Here is a 22,085-nt window from a genome sequence, read left to right on the forward strand (position 1 = left end):
CTACACGCCCACTCGCACTCTCAGGTCAGCTGATCAGTTGCTCCTGAGGGTGCCAAAAACAAAGTCTAAGCGCAGAGGGGACCGTGCTTTCTCTGCTGCCGCCCCTAAACTGTGGAACGACCTGCCCTTGCTCATCAGACAGGCTCCCACACTGACTGTTTTGAAAACCCACCTCTTCTCCTTGGCATTCAGAAACAAGTAGAGTGTTGCTTTTATTTGCTTTCAGTGGTCTATTGTTTTTATTATATGCCTGTTATTTATTTTTTAATTATTACGTTTATTCTGGTTTGTTTTGTGTTTGTATCTTGTATTTTAAATGTATTTATATTATGTTGTGTACAGCACTTTGGTCTGAAGGTTTTTAAAGTGCTATATAAATAAAGTTGGATTGGATTGGATTATCTTTATACACAACTATGCAAAATTACTGTGTCTAACTAAATGAAAAAAACTAAATAATAATAATATAAGTGAAGCTTCCCTACAGCACACTCAGGAGGAGCACTGCCTTGACTTTTAAGAAGTAGTGTTATGAAAGCCTCTGGTCCCAATTACACGCTGGGGAATGAGAGCAAGGTACATATTACGCTTCCCACTCCCTTAGCTCCTATTGCTGAAGTGCCCTTCAGCAAGGCACTGAACACCCAACACCCCCCACCAGTAGTCCCAGGTGAGAATAATCAAGACTTTAACTTTTCAACTGCCTGCTAGCACCCTTAAAGGTGGGGTAGGTCATTTTGGAGAAACCAGCTCGAGTGCACTAGAATTTGAAAATACACAGCTGGAAGAAATCTGCCACATCCTTACAGAGCCCCTCCTCCAACACACACGAACGCGCACATGACCAATGAGGGCACGAGATAAGTTTGTGCACAGATGGAAGGCTGACAGGCAGGTAGGCCATCCAGTTATTTTTAGCTGGCTCGGCTAAAATTATTGGTCATGCTTTTTACAGCGCTACGGCTTCCAGATAAAATGTTTGGTATTTATTGTCAAAGCATTTAATATATTCATTGCTATCGGGATGTTAAGAGCATTCCATGGAATATAACAAAAAGTGTTTCTGAAATAAATTACATACCCCACCTTTAATGATATGAGTAAAAATACTTTCTCATACACCTAAGAAATTAAGATTTAAATCCAAACGGTGAACTTACTAAACAGAACACAGCAGCATAAAATGTTTTAAAATAATAAAACTGGAAATGTTTCGGGACGTTGAAAAGCGTTTGCACCTGCCGGCCACAGTGGAATTAGGATTGAAGTGAACGTCTGCAATGTTGTCGGAAATTGCTCATGACATTGCTTTGCTTTTGAATAAATAACACGTCAACTGTACATTTGGATCCCTGTGATGCTTTTATAAGCTACCGTCCTTAGGGCCGATCTATATTTTAAAACAAAAAACATATTCCTGTGCTTACTGCTTGTTTTCTTTCAACTATTCCCTTGGAAAACCGCATGCCGTAAGCAGAAAACAGTGAGGACAGGGATCAGGAAGTTAATACACTGTTTGTTCATAACACTGTGCTCTACCTGCTTTGGCTTTTTGATGGGATTACACCAATATACTGTCGCTTTCAACACACTCAGTCCTTAATCCCATTTGTCAACAAATCACACACCTAACCACATGGGTGACCTTAATCCCCAACTTATCTCCACAATCATCACCTGCCCCAGGAGCCATGTGTGTATATATGTGCGCACGTTATCTCCACACTATCTGCATTGTGTACAGCATCACAAGGCTGCGCAGTGAAACCCACAACAACTTCCTCCCCTCTCTCGGTATACTCTTTAAATGTTCTCACTGGCAGCAAGCATCTGCTGCGGTCCTAATGGAAAAGAGCCATTGGGAAAGATGATGGAGTGCGGTGATAGCCTTGTGCAGGTCAATAGGCGGAGCAGTCAATCCCGTTGCTCTTAGACATCGTAAATGGGGACATATGGGGACAAAAAGTATCAAGGGGTGGATTTAACAGGCTTTTATGTTGGTGTGTCCTCTGTGCTTCACCCTTTAGGAAGTACAGAGGACGTACACGGCCCACTTGAAGGTTTTTCATCCGTGTAAGAGTCTTTTTGACTGGAGTTCTATTGCTCCGTCATTGACTGTGTGTTTCTTGCTTACACAAAATAAGCTGCCTTCAGGTAACAGCCTCCTCATTGTCAGCTGGTTGATTTAATCCCGCTGATTGCCGGGTGTTAAAGTCTACCGTGACAGAGAAAAAGGGTTCGGATGCAAACGACAGCAATACGAGGATGCATTTGGCTGCTGAAGAGGAAAAGCGGCCTCGGAAAGGGAAGCTGCCAACTCGTCAGCGGACTGTCGAGCGCTGTTAACGCCCGCCAACTTGTCTTCTCTCCTAGGCCAGTACAAAACACAAAATGAAAAGACTTGTTACGCGGCCCGAGGCGAGGGGGTGTGCCAGAATTTCTTACGCGTAAATGGAGTTGTTGAAGACTCGGGAGAGGGAGTAGTTGATGTGGCTGACCACGTGGTTCAGCTGCTCCTGGTTCTGGAGCTTCAGCGAGTAGGTGGTCTTGTCTGTATCGATGACAACCTGTATATGGACAAATTACGATTTTAATAGTGATACGCCATGCTGCTATGAACCAGCAGGGTTTGTTTGTCGGTGTGTCACCTGGTGCTCCGGATAGGTGTTCATGGCTCGGATTTCCAGGAAGTTGAAGGTGACCTCCGTCTGAAACAGCAGAAAGACATCACTGTGGTTCACGCTGACATGCTGTCAAAAGCCCCATCTTATTATATTGTCTTCTAAAAACACGACATATTCAGGGTTCTCACACCTTCTCAAACATCATATTGAAGACTCCTCAAAGGCTAATTCCTTTAAATGTAAGGACACACATGGTATAGTTTGAGAATATTTTTGATTTGATCAATGTACTATAATTTAACTGTAACATGTTTTGTGATTTGTTTTCATTAATAATGGTTGAGTCTTGTATCAGAATACATTTTGTTTTGTGTGCCTCTTGAGAAAAATAACTAAATTAAAGTATGGAGAAAAAAACGTTCATGATTTACCCTTCTGAGATCCACAAACTTTTAAGCAACATGAACAGTCAAAGGGTCGTTCATGTTGTATGCTACATTGAGCAGAAAACAGTCAAATCACAACCCTGTTAGACATTAACATTCATCACAGGGGCCTAACTGTGCTGACTGGAGTCGTGCACACCGCTCCACTGACGGGTTCATAATATGTTGTGTCCTCAGTTTAAACTGTTGGCTTGCTTACTTCCAGTTTGTGCTGACGTCATGTATGCAGCAACTCATTTTTGGAATTTAGCTTGGTTTCTTTCGTTCAAAGTGTAAGCATAAAAACTGTGAACAGTGAGGAAGGCAAACAAATCAACTGAAGGGCTCGTGATTATTCACTACAATAATTTGTTGTCTTTCAATGGACTCGTATCGTGTTGAAATCATTTAAAACAATCATATAGTCCAAATAATGATTATAACGGGCACATGCTAGCTTGAATTTCTCTGAATTTACTTTTAATACATTTCACTTCAAACTTCATTTTGCACTAAAGTATATTATTTGACAAGACAATACACTAGTTCCTGGACTAATGATATAATATTAAGTATTTATTTACTATTTACTAGTAAATATGCTATACTGTGATATATATTGTTATCGAGACAAGAAATTACTAATATCAGGATAAAAGATCGCTATTTTGACGAGCACCTCAAAAGCCTTTTGACTCAATTGATTGTGTGTGGATTAAACAAACAGGAAACAAGTTTAAAGAAAAACAGTTAGCTAAGAAAACAAACCGCTGTAGCTTCGTATTTAAATAGTATTGATATTTTAAAGCAGCCTCTGCAATAAGGTGATTAAGCATATTTCCCAAAATGACAAACTATTGCCTTAAATAGCTAACATCGTGCCACCGGGCTGCCTTCTTCATCATCATCATCATCATCATCATCATCATCATCATCATCATCATCATCATCGTCGTCATCATCATCATCATCATCAGTGTAGTAATCCCTATCATTCAAAAACATCATCCCCGCAGTCATCATTATTATCTCCTCTGAAAGTCTGCAGCTTTTTTTGTCACATCTCTTAGGAATTACCATAAGATCAAGCCTGGCAAGTGAAAGCCATCAAATTCCACAGACAGTGGGGGGAGGAAAATGTTACCTTGGTGGGCACCTTGACAGCGAAGAGATACAGTCTCCATGATGCCAGGACCTGAGGGGGAGAACACATTCATTTTTTTGTCACGGAGCAGGAAACACAAAAAATGCAAATGGCAGCAGAAAATAGCACGGCACAAACAGCTCCATAAAAGCGAGCAAATCATGTTCCGCGGCTCGTCCCGAGGACTCGTAAGTCACGCTAAGCACCGCCGACATTAGCCGGGTAATGATGATCGCGTGTGGGAAAGAAATATTACGAGCTAGATTGAGAGTCAGGTGACGCTGTCCGATTTAAGTTGTATTGATGGAACCAGCCAAGTAGCACTTACTCAACCTATGCCTGAATGGAGGGAAGCAAGTCGATAAAAGGGAAGGGGAGGGGAAGAGGTGAGCTTTTGCTAATAGAAATACCATTTTTAAAAAGGGATCCAGGGTAAAGTAAGAGACAGAAAATATGAATCTATTTGCATCTGCTTATGTAATTAATCTCATTCATAATTCAAAAGTCCCCAATTAGCATCCCCCATGCATGCACTGTGGATCTATATCGCTCCCTAACTCCTACTCAGATCCTTGGCCCTACTTTTTTGTTGTTGCATTCTGTCATTTCTCTTCATCTCCATTGAAAACTGTTCATTCTCCCCATCTTCTCGCTTAATCCCTCCATCTCCCAGTGTGCCTCTGTCTGGGTCTGCTCCCGCCTCAACACCTCACTTCAACCCCTCTCCTCCCCCCCCACAACAAACCCCCTTGTCTCCTTTCCCGTTTCTCTTTTTCTTTTTCTGCTCCGTCGCTTTCAATTCCTCAAGGCCTCTCTGCGCTGAATGGCTAATGGCGCCCTGCTGTGTGGCGTTGAGAGGAAGAAAGGGAAAATAAATGCACAAAGAGAGAAGGGAGAGTTAGAGGAGGCGATGGAAGGACGGAGGAGACACCAGATTTCCCCTCTTGATAATGAAGTCTTCAGATACTACACCTACTCCCTGAGAAGCTCGCCCTCGCAGATCAACCTACGTGTCTTAACTGTATAGACGTCCATAACAGACTCCCGCAGAGAGGAGACGGGGAGAGGGAGAGGGAAAAAGGGAGGAGACGGAACGATACCCCCATCGAGAGAATAAGATCTCTGCACTAAGCTGGTGGAGGGGCCTTTTCGCAGGAGATTGTTAGCCCAATCAAAACGCCTTGACAAGTTTGAAAACTCTGTTACATAAATCCAGGAAGGAGCGTAGTGGGACCTCGAGGCAGCGCAGAACAGAGGAGCAGGGGGGGAGGTGGGACCAAACAATTAAAGACAGAAGCAACTTCTTGCTTCAAAAGCCTCGCAAGCTGACAGATGATCTCATAATGTTAACAGAGGCATCAATAACGCTTCATCCTTTGATGCTGAACAAGCGCAGGGTTTGTCCTCTCTCGATATATCATTTACAGACCATTGAGGTATCATAACAGTCAATACTCCAGGCAGTTATTTTTCACTCAGATGGGGTTTGTGCAGAGATGAAGAATCATATCTAGGGGAGTTCCATTCAATATATGAGATGAAACAAATGTCTCCCTTTCCAAATAAAAATGTCACTTTGCTACAACCTCCCTGCGCTCCATTGCCCCCAATAATATGAAGGGCAGGATCAATGCTGTGAGTAGGCTCCTCATGTTTACAGCGTGTCTACACAAGAGTGCTGATACATACGCTCTGTGTTATACTGATGTGCCATATCATTTCATACGTTTTACCACTCACAACCATGAATGTATGAATGGCTCTTTTTCTTTAGGGTCCAAGCACCATTAAAGTCGGGTCAAATTACCTTTTTTGAAAATTGCAGAAATCATTATTCTTTTGTTTACAAATGAAAAGCATTGAGGCCGGAAAAATGCTCCAAAAATCTCCAATAAAATGGTTCTTCTTAATCGGGGAAATCTATGGCTGGTTTCAATAGACCAATTAAATCACTAGATTCAATCCGCCAATCAGAAGGTTACTTTGAATTCGGCAATCAAGGGGTAATTTCAGTCTGCCACTCAGAGGCTTCATTTCAATGGGCCAATCCAAGAGCACGTCTTTATTGGCAAATAAAATGTTTCGTTGCGATTGGCTAAACAGCCCTATCAAATGGCATATTTCGATCAGCCAATCAGAGGGATTGATTGAATTATCCAATAAATGGCTTTTTCAAAGGCAATGTAAGGTGACAAAACTGTCAGCCTTTGTCCTAATAAGGGTTTGGTGTATCTGGTTTTCCAAAGTAAAAAAAAGTCTTTCTCTGAAACAACCGATCCAGCCAATTGTATAATTGGGCAAATTAACCTGCTCTTAATATTAAAATGGGCACAAATAGCTAAATTAAGCTAAAATCAAGCCCCACTATCCTCAGCCGAAATCCTGGCAACCTTCTCCTCCACAGATCAATCGAAAAATCCTAAAAGCCCCTCAAAAGATTCACTTTCTGCCTGGGAAATCTTCCAAGATGAGATTGTCGACTTTTTTTGACCAGGTCAGCCAAGAAAAAACCGTGAGTGGCAATCTCAAATATGTATGAGGAAGTGTCGAATGAAGGTGTGGGTTAAGATGACGCAATGGGAAGGGACTCTGGTGCCCTTGCTGTGACAGCACAGCAATAGGTCAAAGAGCCAGCCAGCCAGCCAGCCCCTCCAGCGGGCCGAGAGGGCAGGATGGCAGTATGTTGTGAACGGAAAAAACTCAAATGTATCTCTTTCCGGTTGTGTGTGTTCACGTGCACACGCATCTGAGAGGGCAGAGGGCGGGGGGCTTATATTAATCATAAGCTGTCAGGCTCTGGGTCTTGCACTTCAAACGAGATGGTGCAAATCAAAGTGTGTCTCTGGGTCGCGTGTGTGTGTGTGTGTGTGTGGCAGTGCTGCCTCGGAGGAAACAGCTGAGGATCAGTGCCAGATTTGAACGCCTGCAGTATTTCTGGCTCGACCACAAGGGCATTTTAAAAACACACACAACACACACACAGAATAAGAAACATTCCGATACAAACATTAGTATGAGTCCGGCCTGCTAGTAGGATACACACAAACACTCAGTTTGGACTCTCATGCACATATGATGCAGAATAGCCTGCTAAGCTGGCTTTGGACTCCTCTCGCTGTCACACACACACTCGCAGTCGGCCATCATCACTCAAGTGAACTCAGCATCACAAGAGCCCAGCCCTGCCATCAGTCAATCTGTCAGCTTACATGCGAGTGTGTGTGTGTGTGTGTGTGTGTGTGTGTGTGTGTGTGTGTGTGTGTGTGTGTGTGTGTGTGTGTGTGTGTGTGTGTGTGTGTGTGTGTGTGTGTGTGTGTCAACTGGATTGAAAGCACAGATGCCCCAGGTCCTGCTTTCAAAGTGGACTTGAGAGTGGCTGTAAGAGAGAAAGAAGGAGGCTGAAGCCAAATGAGAGGAAAGAAATGCAAAACTCCAAAAAAGCACATCTTTGTTCCAAATATTCTCCTAAAAACGTACCATTCCAATGGGTCTAAATCAAAGAAATGGCAAAAAGAGAGTAGTCTGAAAAACCCAAAGGACCTCCTTAAAAACAGAACATAGGGAAAAGGAGACAGATAATGGAAAGGGTTTGTACTATAGATGGAAGTAAGAGATGAGATGGAGTGTATAAAAAGCCGAGAATGGGCTGAAGAGTGGCCAAGATTGGGTGAATGGGCTGCGAGGAGAAAAAAGAAGGGGAGGGGGGGGAAATGTGAAAAAGTAGGATGAGATAGAGACAAGCTGTGAGTGTGGGAGAGGCCAAATGGATGAAGGGAGAGATGAGGACAATGAGATTAAGTTGGAAAAGGAAGAACTAAACAGAGGAATAGAGGCACTTGGAGATGCCTCTCAGGCCTCACAACAAACACACTTACAACCCCCTCCTTCTCCTGGGGTAGGAGAGAAGGTCAGCAGCCACACTCCATAGCCTCTGCCATAGGCTACCAACATGTGTTATGATAATCAAAAGAAAGCTCAGTCCTAATTACAGAGCAGAGCTGCACGTCAGATGGAAAATCACAGACCCTTGCTTCGTAAAACGACTCCACTCTGAGCACCTTGCGGTGAAAAGCTATTGAAGCAATACGCCGATGATGGTGGTGCTGGTTGCCGAAATAAAGACGGGGCTAAAAGAACACAAGATTCTGCTGCTGGCGCAAGCCGTCAGTGCTTTACTGCTTTGCTCGGCTTCCTTTCACAGTCCACCGCGCAGCTGGAGTCTCTGCGCAACAAAGCGTCTTCTGGAGATGAAAGCGAAAGGCCCAGTTTCACCATTCAAAATTCAGATGTAGATTATATAATTCAGTGTGGTTCAGTCTTTTGCTTTGATGTTTGTTTACATTCATTTTTGTAGCTTAAAAAGCAACAAAGGCAGCCTCAATGTTAGTGATGAAGCATGTATGGTACAACAATCTTGAGCAGGAATCAGGACTGGGACCTGAAGACCAATATCTTTTTTGTATGGTTTGTATGTCCATCCTATATGTCAGAAAAAGGACCTCTGGGAGTCTTTCAGGCTCAAATACACATTGAAGCTGATTAGTCACATTCTCTGTCATTTGTCATTTGGAAATGGATCGAAAGATGGATGCACTTTGATGATCTCGAATTGGGAAATTAGGGAAAACCAGAAGTAAAAAATACACAGTAAAGGCATTCATTAACCTCTACAGAGTAGATACACAATATAGAATCAAATAAAAAAAGTTACCCTATATACCCGGATAACAGTGGTTAGCCTTGGGCAACTCTGTATCTCTAATAAAAGGCACTCTCTGACCCCAAAAAAATGATATGACCTGTTTTATAAAACGGACAAGTCAAATCAAGCAATCCGATTGGTTCTTAGCCGTGATATACTGAGCATATCTCACGGGTAGAATTATAAGTTACTTTTCACAACAAGTCAGTATCCTTCCGCATCTGAGAAAAACAGTATGTTGGGCTGAAAAGCAATGCTTTTCAAACTGGAACAAGAAAGCAGCGGAGAAGTAAGGGGGCAGAAACCCTCCTTTGTACACAGCGGTCCAAACATAGACATCAAACGGCAACACATATTCAGTGTGCAGTTCCTTTGGCATTAGAGCAGGGATATCTAGATACTTTCCAAGGTTTGACATAATTAATTGTGCTACTTTTAAAGCAAGCAGCGATGTTTTCAAATCTGTAATCAAAGAGGTCCGCAAAAACGCTATTGACCAATCAGATTGCTTGATTTGACTTGTCCGTTTTATAAATATATTTACATTTCTTCCGTTACGAAACAAACTTACAAAGCATAATATGGAAACATTTAAGATTAACGTCGACCTCCGGGGGGGTCTTACTATGGAGGAGTGGATTGAGGAGTGCCTATCTCCACAAAAGAATGCACCTAAACGACGACATGCAGAGCTACGAGAAGAGCAGGTAGACCAACTGGAAAAGTAGCACCATTCAAAAGCTTTCTGATGCGGGTCTTGAAACAAAGCAGATAAATGATGACCGTTAGTGGCCACAGACCTGCGAAAGCTCTCTCCAGAGCTACTCGAAGCCGAATCTCGGGGACCGGAGAAAGTGGAGAAATATTCTCGCCACGCCAAACAACAGCCTAGAACAACCTCAACCTCAACAAGTAACCACGTAAGCCATGCTACTGATGCTGGACAGGTTTTCAGTGGCTGCACAATAAACGGCAACATACAAATGAGTGTAAATAAATAGCCAAATAATGGATCAACGCTCTCCGTCTAATATGTTCGCTAGCTGTTAGTGTTGTTGCATAGCAACCACCTCGCACTATGTTTCGCGCAGAAGGCAACGGAGGGACTATTTTATTTTGAACATCATTATTTACTAATAAAAACTATTTAAATTAGAGTGTGTATTTTTATTTCATATTGCCACACTTGGTAACCGTTTTATAAAAGCAATAGCTCACTTCAGGCCGTGATATATGCTCATTATATCACAGCTAAGGGGCGTGGTTCGGCCCTGACGCGAAGCCCCCTTAGCGTGAGCTATTGCTTAAATATACACCGAACTACCACAACATTAACATCTATTTAAACATTAGAAGTGTGCACATTTGTTACAGTTTTTGAAATACAATTAGGTGGTACGAGTCTGAAAATGTACACATTCTGGACTGTTGAAAAAAGCTAAACAAAGTAGAGTCTGGTTTAAAAAAAAGGAAGGAAGAAACTAAAGAAACTATAAAGCTGAGAGTAAATGCAGCAAAGCAGGTCCGATTAGACTGTTATTGAATGACAAGAGGCAAGAGCCATGAGAAAGATGGACACAAATGAATTAAAGGGGACCTATCATGCAAAATGCACTTTTGTACGTCTTTTATAAATGAATATGTGTCCCCGGTGTGTCAGGGAACTGAACCCTCTCTCTTTTCCTCCATACCCAAATCTCTAAAAACGGGGCTGCAACCGATCTGATACAGACTGATACAGATTTGAAATTGTTCTGACGTCAGAAACAGGGTGCTTCGCTTAATGGCCAACTCTCCACCTATCAGGGGAATGTGAGGTTGGGCCACGGCCGGCCATTGCCGCTCGAAAGCGCTGGAGACGCTGTAGTACATATGCCAGGCCTGTATGTGGCGCTGTAGTTTGCCACAAAAGCAGCGAAGAAGACTTCCCGCGCAAGGTTGCTATGGTTACCCTTCTGTTTATTCTCTGCTGTGGCTCTTTTTCTCCCTCCCCGAGGCAAGCGTTTGCTCCTGTAATTCAATGCAAATCCCTCCCTCGCTGTAATTCTCTCTGGCACCAGCAGATGACAAACACCCACCTCTCCGTCTCTTCCAAGGAACGAGGGGACCGTGCGGCAGAGTTTCAGTTAGATATTTTTCGGCGGTCAACATGTCCGTTAAAGTTTAAATCTTCCGGACAAAATTAGAAAAGTGCCGGTCAAAGGTCTTCTTTGTTATTTATTGAGCTTTAAAACAAATGAATAATGACTCTATATAATAATATAAGAATAAAACACGGAGGACAGAGATCTCTTTTCCTCCCCCTCTTCTGACAGCCCAGCAGCTGATCTCTAAGCACGCTCCCATCTCCTGCAGGGGGGCGTGGTCAGCTGCAGCTCATTTGCATTAAAGCTACGTCACAGAATCAGCCCTTGCAAAAACAGGGCTGGAAAGAGCAAATAGAGTGAATGAGGCATGGCTAAAATGCAGGAGCTGTTTGGTATTTTGATAAAAACAACTATATTTATATACTTTATATAAGTATGGCCCTACAATATATTGTTCAAATATAGCATGATAGGTCCACTTTAAGCAAGATAGCGTAGGTGGAATTGTGCAGACAAGTTTGGCTGTATTCAGCAGTGAACACAGCACAGAGCTTTCCTTTATTTGTGGTTGGATTTTGTTACTGTTGGCTCTTCTTCTGGTCATAGCTACTCTGGTCCTGTATGACTAGGGGTGCGTTTCACTTCGGTTAAATGGATGGACTGGTCAACCACATAGAATTAGGCCCCGGCCACACGAGGACGAAAACGGCTAAACGCATAGGATTAACGCAAATGCAAAAAAGCTTCCGTCCACACGCAATATTCACCGGATAGTGTCTGTCTGTCCACACGAGACCGCTCCGTTTAGCTCCAACCGCTGGAGAAGCTGCAGTACATATGCAGGAGCCTGTACGTGGCGCTGTAACTTCCTCCACAAAAGCAGCGAAGAAGCATGGTTGTCATGGTTGCCCTTCTGTGTATTCTCCGCGGTGGGGGCCCGAGGGAACCGGGCAGAGTTTTTCGCCAGTCAACGTGTATTAAAGTTTAAATCTTCCGACAAAATTATAAAAGTGCCGGTCAAAGGTCTTCTCTGTTATGTATTGAGCTTTAAAACAAATGAATAAAGAATCTATATAATATAATAATAAAATACACAGAGCCTCTCTTTTTCCTCCCTCTCTTCGGACAGCGTCAGTGTCTGTCTCATGCAGCAGCTGATCCAGTAATGAGTGACCCGGCCCACAGTAAATAAACATATTTATAACTAGTTTAGGTAGTTTGAGAGGTGTCTCCGTCCTGTCAGATTAGACTTCACTCGCGTTTATGTCCATATCGAGAGAAAGATAAATAATCTGAATTCAGTGCAGTTTACTTTGACGCGGGGGTGAGCAGCAGAGGTGGGGAGAGGCGGGGCTATTGCCTCATCATTATCAGAAAATGATTGTAGAGGGCAGGGGTATTCAACTAAAGTTCAACAAGGTCCAGTTAGAGAAAATCTCTCCATGCAAAGGTCCGGAACATCAAACTGTCTAAGTTGCTTTATGAATTAGTGTGATATGTATTGAAGTAGCCTGTAGCTTTATCAACGTCTGCATGTAATCAACAGCTGACTGCCAATCAAATAAAGAAAGTACAATTCAAAAACATTTATTGTCAATTAACATTGTACTATACAGATATACAGTAAAATACTGTGGATATGTGTAATGTTCCTCTCTGGCTGCATTTAAAAATAAAATAGGAGAAAATAAATAAAATAGCTTTTGAAATATGTGCATCTTAAAAGTGCTTAATTTTAGATAAATAAAATAAAGTGTAGCAGCAGCTTGATTTTCCCTTTTTCTTTGTTAACCGTTTCACATCATGACCTAACAGTTTCAGACGATTATAGAACAATATCAGTCTGTACACATCACAATTGAACAGTTTTAAAGTTTCTCTTTCTTTCCCTCTTATATTGCAGTCCCTCACTCACTTTTTTTTGTTCAGTGCGAGAATTGAGCTGGAGCTTGTCCTGCCAGGAGTTTAAATCTGGGCTGAAATGGTGTCAGGGCCATTCTCATACACACATGCAGGTGCTCATTGGTTAGCCTCGGTTAGCCTGCCCTGGAACGATATTTAGTTTTTGATCCTGGTGGACTGATCATATCGGGCTCTGACTGCTTATTTTGTGTGACCTCAGTTCTCACTTGAGAGGGAACGTTTGGTCAAACACTTTGTGTTTTGTCTCATAGTGGCGTTTTGGCACTTTTAATGAGCGCCACGGTCTCTGAACAAATGAGACACACTGGTTCTGTGATCCCAGTGGGCAGGATGAACATGAATGAGTCCGTCCACTCAGGGTTAAAAGCTCTGTTCTTCTCACTGTCCACGTTCCTCTTCTTGGAGAGCGCCATGTGTAATTATGTGTCTCTCCCTGTCTGCCGCTAACTCGCCTATTCACTCTTCTCTCCCTGTATCGCTAATTATTCTCTTCTCTCACTTTCCTCTCCGCTTCTCTCTGCCGCGCTCTCGTCTCTTCTTCTGTGTTTCTCTCCCTGTATCGCTCACTTGTCTCTTTCGCCCCCTGTCGGCAGCGGTTAAAATAGAATCGCCCCGTCAAAATTGAAATCCCCTATTAATGTATTGATTATAGGTCCGGGTCCGTATAGGTCGGCGTCTGGGTCCGGATCCGGACCGCGGTTCGCCTGTTGCCGACCCCTGGTATAGGGCGTACACACGGAGCCGTTGGACCCCCCAGAGCGTTGCGTATGCCGTTCTATCCACCTTGAGACCCGTTATTGTTTCCGCAGTCGTTTAGTGCCGTATTCGGTCGTCCTCGTGTGGCCGAACGGTCTATATGACACTAAACAGTAACGCAAACGACTGTTTTCGTCCTCGTGTGGCCGGGGCCTTAGTCCCCTTAGCCTATCAAGTACAATGTGTTGGATCTCTACCCAATAGAAGAGCAAGTGTTACATAGTGATGTCATCATGTTACAGAAGTAGGAAAGGAGTCTAATCTAGGTATTCCAAGCAGAGGGGGAGAGAACTTTGGGATTTTAGCCTTAGCAGACCATTAACATGCACAAAAAACATATATAACACACAACTACAGGAAAGGGAAAACCCCAAAAAGTACAATGAGCCCCTCTAAACTATCCTTGACGGTATCTAGACTGCTAGAGATGCACCAATTGGAAGGATGGCAGTTGATCAGCCTATTTGTCTCGTATATATCCTATTTATTGACATTAACATTTAAATGATGATTGTTTAGCCTACTTGTTCTCCTATGTTTGTATTTTTATCAACAGAAGAAAAAGAAAAAATTGCCTTTTTTTAATGCCACTGGTCCAAGATGAGAATCCTGACAATATGAACTTGTTTTTACCATTACTCAACTCGGGGTCTGGGAGGATCTGTTGAACAGAGGGAATTAAACAATTCCAAAGCGTGATTCAAGTCAATCATTAAAAAAAATTGGGCAGAAAGTTGTTGTTTTTAAGCAGAACAATTAGAGAATAATTCAGTTAAGGATAACGAGATTCTTATGGTTGAGATACGGGAAGGGAGAAATCTCAAAGGAAGTTGTTGATGCTCAATTTTGACTACAAACATGAAGCAGCACCAATAAGATTCATACTACTTTTATGTTTTAATATTTATTTAGTCCCGAATGGCTCAGTTGGCCCGTCCATGAATCTGCATTTGGCAATGGTTAAATTCAGGTTGAATTTATTTATAATATTTAGCACAAAAACAAGTTTATCAACACTGTCAATTTGATAGACTCTCAATCCAAATTTTAAATCATTCCATTTAAAAAGCAACACAAGACGGATGCCTCGTTTGTAATTTACTGAGTCGATACAAGTAGATGTCGTGGAATGATATCATAATGTAAGAGCAATGGAATATCAATCCATTAAGATGTAGGGTACAAAGTCCAGAGAGCATTAGATTAGCCTTTGTTTCATTTAGTTACGCACATTTTGAGCTGTGATACCTTGCAAGTGATGAGGGGAACGTTTCGAGCACTGGTTTTAAAGTATGCAAGAAAAAACTCAATTAGGCTTCCAAAAAAGTCTGAGGACTAGTATGAATTGAATAAATACTGTGCATGTTCCATAGAGATGTATATTGGATGGTTTTACAAAAAGCAAATTCTAGTGTTTTGGGATTATAAAGTTTTACGAATAATTTTCAGCCAATCGGTTAAATACAGGTGGACAAGTTTAACAGACACAATTAATCATAAAGAATATTGATCCTAAAAGATGTATTATATGGCAGATATAGAACAAAACAAGTCAGCAGTGGTTTGTAGGGAAAAACACAAAAAAGGGGATCAATCTTCCAAATTGTTGTAAATTATTACTACATTTTTTAGTACTACATTTGTTGGAGGTACATAATTAAATATACATTTTATATTTATTTGTATGTATTATTTATAATTCTTTACATTATGTATGTATTTTTTTAAATATATACATTTTATATTTATTTGTATGTATTATTTATAATTCTTTACATTATGTATGTATTTTTTAAATGTATATATATATATATGTATATATATGTATTTATTAGAAAGAAATTACATTTTGTAACATGTTGAAATGCTTAATATAGAGAATTCAAAAACCAACAAAGAATTATTATTCGTTATGATTTTTTTAATGAATAGCTTCATTATATATGTGTCGAATAAGGCAACTTCCCAAAGTGAATTGTACATATAAAGTGATGTATTTCTTGTACCAACTTTCATAACAAGCAAGAAAGAAATGTACACGCAACCACACCCCAGTCTTAAGACGCTGCTGCACGAACACAATCTCAAACCGACCAGAGTCTTTTGAGCGGGACCTCTGCGTAACCTAAGAAGGAAATGAGCGTGTGAAGCGCCCGAGTGTGCTCGGGACTGTCAAAGAGGCGCAATCTGAGCCAGTAATAGGCCCATTATTAGGTGGGACCGACCGGAGTCAATGGAGGATGAAACGGAGCGAACAATCGGGATAAATAAGTGGCGGAAGAGCCAAATGGGCAACTGGGGCATCACAACACATCCAAGAGTCCACCCCCCCCCTCCTCTCACGCCTTCCTCCATTTCTCTTGTGGGGTGCCCTCCCCTCCTCTTCCATCACAAACACTCCCCACCCCCCCCCCCGATGTCCCTCCCTGTCTTTTTGCGTTTGAAGATGCTTTGTTTTCCAACTTGCCTCCAATCTTCAAAGAGAGTGATCTAATAATGGCCGTAAGAGTTTGTATGCAGGCAACTTTTCAGTGCACCATGTTCGGGATGCCTCCTGCACATGTCAAACTGTACACATGAGTGTGTGTGTGCGCGTGCATGCGTGCGTGCGTGTGTGTGCGTGTGTACATGCATGCCCCGTGATGAAGACATGAATGTTGATGCTCCCACATGCATTGCCCTGGGTGCCATTTGGATGTTAAGCTGAGTCCCGGCTGCGTCTGTCTGAGATGGGTGCGGGGACCCCGCGTGTGGGCGTGCACGAGTATGTGTGTCAGCATGATGGCTGGTACAGTCAACACACACAGACAGCTGGACACCAGCATGTTTCCAGAGGGGAAAGGAGGCAAAAGGAAAGAGCAAGATGTAGAACAAAGACACGTCAGTATTAACTTGATGTACCACAAAATACACACAGCAGAGGAATCGGGATGAGAGCCATGACGTTGCTCAGATTTAACCTGCAACGTGTACTCCAAGCGTGACGCTGGGAACCACATGAAAGGGAAGATAAAACGGTTTTTTTGGCTCAGAAACATTATTTTCACCTCTCAACTGCTTATAGAAAGCCATCCTAAAATACTCCTCTTACTCAAACTACCATGTAGGACATTTTCATGTATGACAGAACATTAGTGCATGAAATCCAGAGACCGAAACAAACTATTTACAAACTCCCCTGTCTGTTCCTCCTTCATATACACAAACAAATGTATCCATTAGAGTGAAAAGATTGCCTTTTAGAGGGGGAGACCTTGACAACGAGCCAATATGACTTCTCATATCCACCCCCCCCCCTCCTTCTTCGCCCCCCTTCCCTTGAAAGAACTCGGTGCAGCGGCCTGAGCGGCTAGGGCCCATTTGGATAGTAAAAAACTCTCGTAAGGCAGAGACCTAATTGAATCGCTTCTGATGGGAAGAGGAGCTCGATACCCTTTTACGGGTCTGAGTAAAGATGGAGGGAAGAGGAAAGGGCACAAAGGGTAGAGACGGAGAAAAAGTGAGAGGGCGGGGGGTGATGAGGAGGAGGATAATCGAGATGGACAGATAAGGAGGGAGGGAGAGAGGAAACAAAGAAAGGAGATGACAAAAATAGAGGGGGGGTGCGGTAATGATGGAGATAGATGAAGGCGTGATGGGGGTAGAGGACACAACAGCACAGACCGAGAAGTACTGATTGTTTTATCCACTTATCAGATGCTTTTTCGTTGTCTTCAGAGGGCTAAATGAGCTAAATGTCGCACATAGCAACCGTGTGTGAGTAACTGATCAGTCACTAATGTAGCCGACTAACTGATTCCTCAATAACAGAGGTGGCCTTGGCTCGCACAAGCTCCTTGAACACATCACATGCTGCCCACACACCCTCTGGCATACAAGCTCCTTCTTCAAATAAAACAATACATGATGTCCCTGCATGAACACCATGTCACACACACACACACACACACACACACACACACACACACACACACACACACACACACACACACACACCCACCCACCCACCCCAAAGTCTGGCCCGTGGCATTAAGGCCATGCTGCCACATCTAATAAACTCTCAGGATGGACTCAGTAGGCCATGTCCACTTCGCTCTGCTTAGGCAGCATCTGTCTTAAGCCCGATTTTGCGTACGTCTGTTGTGTCCCGGGATGCATAATCTGTGACTTCTTATGGCTCTTTCAATTTGTCGCAATTAACTGCCATTGATTTCCGTTTTGTCCGCAAGGAGCCGTTTCTGTTCCATATTCAACACCGAACGCAACGGAAAGGTGCTGCTGCTTTAACAATGACATCTTTCAGGTGACCTGGTCTGAGAGAAGAAGGGTGGGGGGTGTTGGGTGTGAGGGTGTTGGCGTCTCTCACCAGAATCCTGTCCTCTGTCTTGCCGCTCCGGGTGTCCTGCTTGATGGCTCGCACAAACTTAATGGCCTGCTTGTCCAGCACCTTCCTGATGCCCTCTGGAGAAATGAGCAGAGGGGAGAAGGTTACATAACGTAAAGCCATTACAGAATGAGATGTGCTGCCCTGGAATGCACAGAACTGTAGAACGATGGAAATACAATACACTTGAATATGCAGCTGGGTGACATATGAGAGGAAAGAACATGAATAAAAGGAGTTAGCAATCATAGAATGTATCTTTGATGTCCTGATGATGCTAATTATGATTTGTTAACCAAAGACCGTATACAAGAGGTGGGTGCTCACTGCTAAAAGCTAACGTCAATTAGCTTTCCTGTTGTCCATTTGTTCACAATGTAGCTACATTCTTCCTCAACACACATTTTCTACCGTCCCCAGGCAACAGTAGTTTGAGCCCTGAAGGAACAACAAAATACTACGGTTCCTACGTTACTGTCAAACACCAAGTGCCTGGAAGGAAATTAAACATTACCAATCCAATAAAAGGGCTCTCTAATAATATCTCACGGTATGTATCCACTTAGTTAATTCCTCTGTGTAAGGTCGCATGAGGACATAATACCACTTAAGTATACAGGAAGTTAGTAACTCCTGTTCAAAGAGAAGGAATATGAATGCAGATGCTCCCATACAGTATAGGGTATGAGGGGGCATTGAATGGTTTGATGTGTATTACAATGACATCAAGCCTATGAAACAACCTTTACAAATCACCACATTACAACCCTAAGGAACTCCTTTGGGAGATTGTGGGTGTTTAGTGTCAGAGAGGGCTCTCCACCTTCAATCAATTCACCAATGGTTGGATTTCACCAATGGTTGGATTTCATATATGGTTTTCAGCAGCAGATACAACTTAAGATCAAAAATGTATGTGGTAAGTTCAACATGGAAAATAAATCCTTGTAATGAACAGCTAATTGAACATTTTTAATTATTAATTATTCAATAGCTAATTCATAATTTGAGTAAAAAGCAAATGTTACTGGCATCAGCCTTTCACATATAAACAGTGGCTGGTTTGCCGGCTTCTTGCTTTATACGATGGTATAAAGGATCTCAAAAACGTCATAAACAAAACAATCAAGCCGTAATCAAGAGACTTAAGACAATAATTGTTAACTGCAGTTAAAACAAGTCAGTCACCCATCTCTTAGGAATATTTAGTTGCTGAAGACAATAAAGATTTAGGTGGATGGAGATGAAGATGGGAGCTTACGCGTAATAGAACCATTAAAATCTGCTTCTTACCCACATTAACAGAAACACATTTACAATTTAACACACATTACATTTAAAAAACTCAACCAACAATCACAGGCTGATTTGCACTGTGGGTAATGTAACCATACGAATATAAAAAGAGATTTCTCCTGTTTTGCTGCATCAGTTGTATCCTTTAGTTCAAAGAGCATTTACTGCCCAGCGTGAGTCTGACAATGCTGCGGCAGTGCAAAGCTACATTGGGGATTTACTCTTTAAAACAAGCTATGCTAGGGTACTTAGTTTGAAGCCGTTCTGGAAGTGCATGCCAATGGAAAAGAAATGTCTTACAATTTGTTACGCATCTTCACAAAGTGCTATTACGGTCACTTTCCGTAGCAAAGTAAGTGTTAACGTTTGATTATGGACACTTTCTGGACCTGCTCCTATGGAAATGAATCAGTGGTTGTCGACGCTAATGACGCTGTTGTCTTGTTTCTGCTTTGTCTCTGAGTTTAGGGACACACTGGTGGATTGTTCCTTCAATGAAAGCTGCTCAGGGTTGAATAATCACAGAGACCAGTAGACAGCCGTAGACAGCCACACACACACACACACACACAGCCACACACACACACACACACACACACACACACACACACACACACACACACACACACACACACACACACACACACACACACACACACACACACACACACACACACACACACACACACTGAAGAAGACTCATAACTGGGCTATTTTTAGCCTCAGAGAAAAGAAAGCAGGAGCCCGGCTCATTTCAATGGAACAGACCACAAGATACAGAGCTGCAATCTTTAGGGGCCTCCACACCACCCCCACCGACACATGGCCCTGCTGAAGCTCACTGAACTGCACCGGAGGCCTCCTCCATCTACACCTCCTCCACAACAACCGAGACAAAACAACCTGCTATTCACAGACACAATGTCAACTTATATCCCCGGCCTGCAAAAGCGCACATATGCCCACAAGCTGTGGGATATTCACGAGCGGGGGGGGGGCCCTCTGCTAAATTCGAGCAGAGCAGATGGAGATGCAGCGCTGTGTCACTATCTCCCAGCTCTCTTACAGTACTGCATGATTCTCACTTTTCCACATCCGGCAACAGCCATGAACTTGGCTCTGGCACTTGAGTGAGCAGGAGCCAATGCAGGGAGGATGAGGGGGGGGGGGGAAGCACACCGGCAGATCGAAGGAAGGATCAGCGGAAGACAAACAGAGAGATATTGACGTTAAGCTGGGTAAGACCCAATCACTTAAACCCCTTGTAACACACTCTGAGGTGCCCCCGAGGTATGGTGGTGTGACCCTGCAATCTGCTCCCAAAGGGGTGAAGATAATGGAAATGGAGGATTCGAATGAAACCCTCTTTATTCGTCACACACATTTACACAGCAGAGGACATACTTTCAGGGACTTGAACCAGCGACCCTTTGGTTCCCAAGCCAAGACCCTACAGCCCCCCCTTTCATATCAATCCTTGTCATATCCCCACTTCCTTTCTTGACACTTTGATGGATCTGCTCACTAATACCTCCACCCCCCCCTTCCCCATCTTGTCCTCCACTGGTAAGTGTGATAATGGCTTAAAGCCAGGCCAGACAGACGGGGCTTGACCAGGGTTGAGCGGGATTTAACTCACCGCGTCTGGATAATTAGCAGTGAGGGACACACACCTTCTGTAACACCACAACATCCAAACATGTGTGTGTGTGTGTGTGTGTGTGTGTGTGTGTGTGTGTGTGTGTGTGTGTGTGTGTGTGTGTGTGTGTGTGTGTGTGTGTGTGTGTGTGTGTGTGTGTGTGTGTGTGTGTGTGTGTGTGTGTGTGTGTGTGTGTGTGTGTGTGTGTGTGTGTGTGTGTGTGTGTGTGTGTGTGTGTGTGTGTGTGTGTGTGTGTGTGCGCAACTGAACCCATGCTGCCTGCTGCACACAAATCGCTCCCGGTCGCACAATAACTCCCACGCGCATGCAGGGGAAAAAGAAAGAGATGAAAACTCCTAATGAAGCTACGTGACGCGAACACATGCACGGCAACACTTGAACATAACTCTACATGACAGCACTAGCAGGACCCCCCTGAGTGAGATACATTCCACAGCGGATCTTTACGTCAAAATCAATCGCAAAGTGAACACCGCCGCTCCGATATCGATGGGATTACAAGCTCCACGAACAGCCATTAACTCTTGTATTTTTTCCTGCATTAACTCGTTTTTTTTCTATCAAGCGCAGCGAAAAGCAGATTTAAAAGCATGTGGCCTAAAAGACGTCATTCGTGTCTTCTTAAGTAAAGGTTAAAACGTACTTTCCCGAAGAGAAACTCGTGTTTTCGTGCTCACCTGTGATCTCCCTGCTGACGTTCACGAAGCCCGTGGCTGTGTCCTTTGAGGCCATGGTGCGCTCCCCCAGCCGGTCCAGCCCCTACTCCGTCCTCCGCTTGTTTATGTCCCCTGCGTACTTCTTCGCCCCTTTTTTGGTAGCTCCCTCCGCCTGCAGGTGCTCTGGGAGCAGCAACAGTCCGGACGGTGAGGTGCGAAGCGATACTGTGGTGCGCACTGGCTAATACCAGAGGAGCGCTTCCGACTTCAGCGCACATGTGTGTGTGTGCGCGCGCGAGAGAGAGAGAGAGAGAGAGAGAGAGAGAGAGAGAGAGAGAGAGAGAGAGAGAGAGAGAGAGAGAGAGAGAGAGAGAGAGAGAGAGAGAGAGAGAGAGAGAGAGAGAGAGAGAGAGAATTTTAGACTTGAA

General features: G+C 43.3%; 2 protein-coding genes across 4 annotated transcripts in view; one reads left to right on the forward strand and one right to left on the reverse strand.

The window, feature by feature from the left end:
• LOC117461967 (zona pellucida sperm-binding protein 3-like) overlaps nt 1-22,085 on the forward strand; it is a 526,690-nt gene that overhangs the window by 215,988 nt on the left and 288,617 nt on the right. The gene's annotated exons all lie outside the window — the stretch shown is intronic.
• The window catches only part of carmil3 (capping protein regulator and myosin 1 linker 3), a 115,497-nt gene that overhangs the window by 92,929 nt on the left and 483 nt on the right, over nt 1-22,085 (reverse strand). For all 3 annotated transcript variants that reach the window (XM_034103654.2, XM_034103653.2, XM_034103652.2), the window contains exons 2-6: nt 21,679-21,922; nt 18,028-18,122; nt 4,194-4,244; nt 2,649-2,708; nt 2,446-2,567 (exon numbers count right to left, since the gene is read on the reverse strand). In XM_034103654.2, coding sequence (XP_033959545.1) covers nt 2,446-2,567; nt 2,649-2,708; nt 4,194-4,244; nt 18,028-18,122; nt 21,679-21,733 — 383 coding nt within the window. In that variant the 5' untranslated portion in view covers nt 21,734-21,922. The remainder of the gene's footprint in view (nt 1-2,445; nt 2,568-2,648; nt 2,709-4,193; nt 4,245-18,027; nt 18,123-21,678; nt 21,923-22,085) is intronic.

This window comes from Pseudochaenichthys georgianus, chromosome 17, assembly GCF_902827115.2.
Source record: "Pseudochaenichthys georgianus chromosome 17, fPseGeo1.2, whole genome shotgun sequence".
NCBI lineage: Eukaryota > Metazoa > Chordata > Actinopteri > Perciformes > Channichthyidae > Pseudochaenichthys > Pseudochaenichthys georgianus.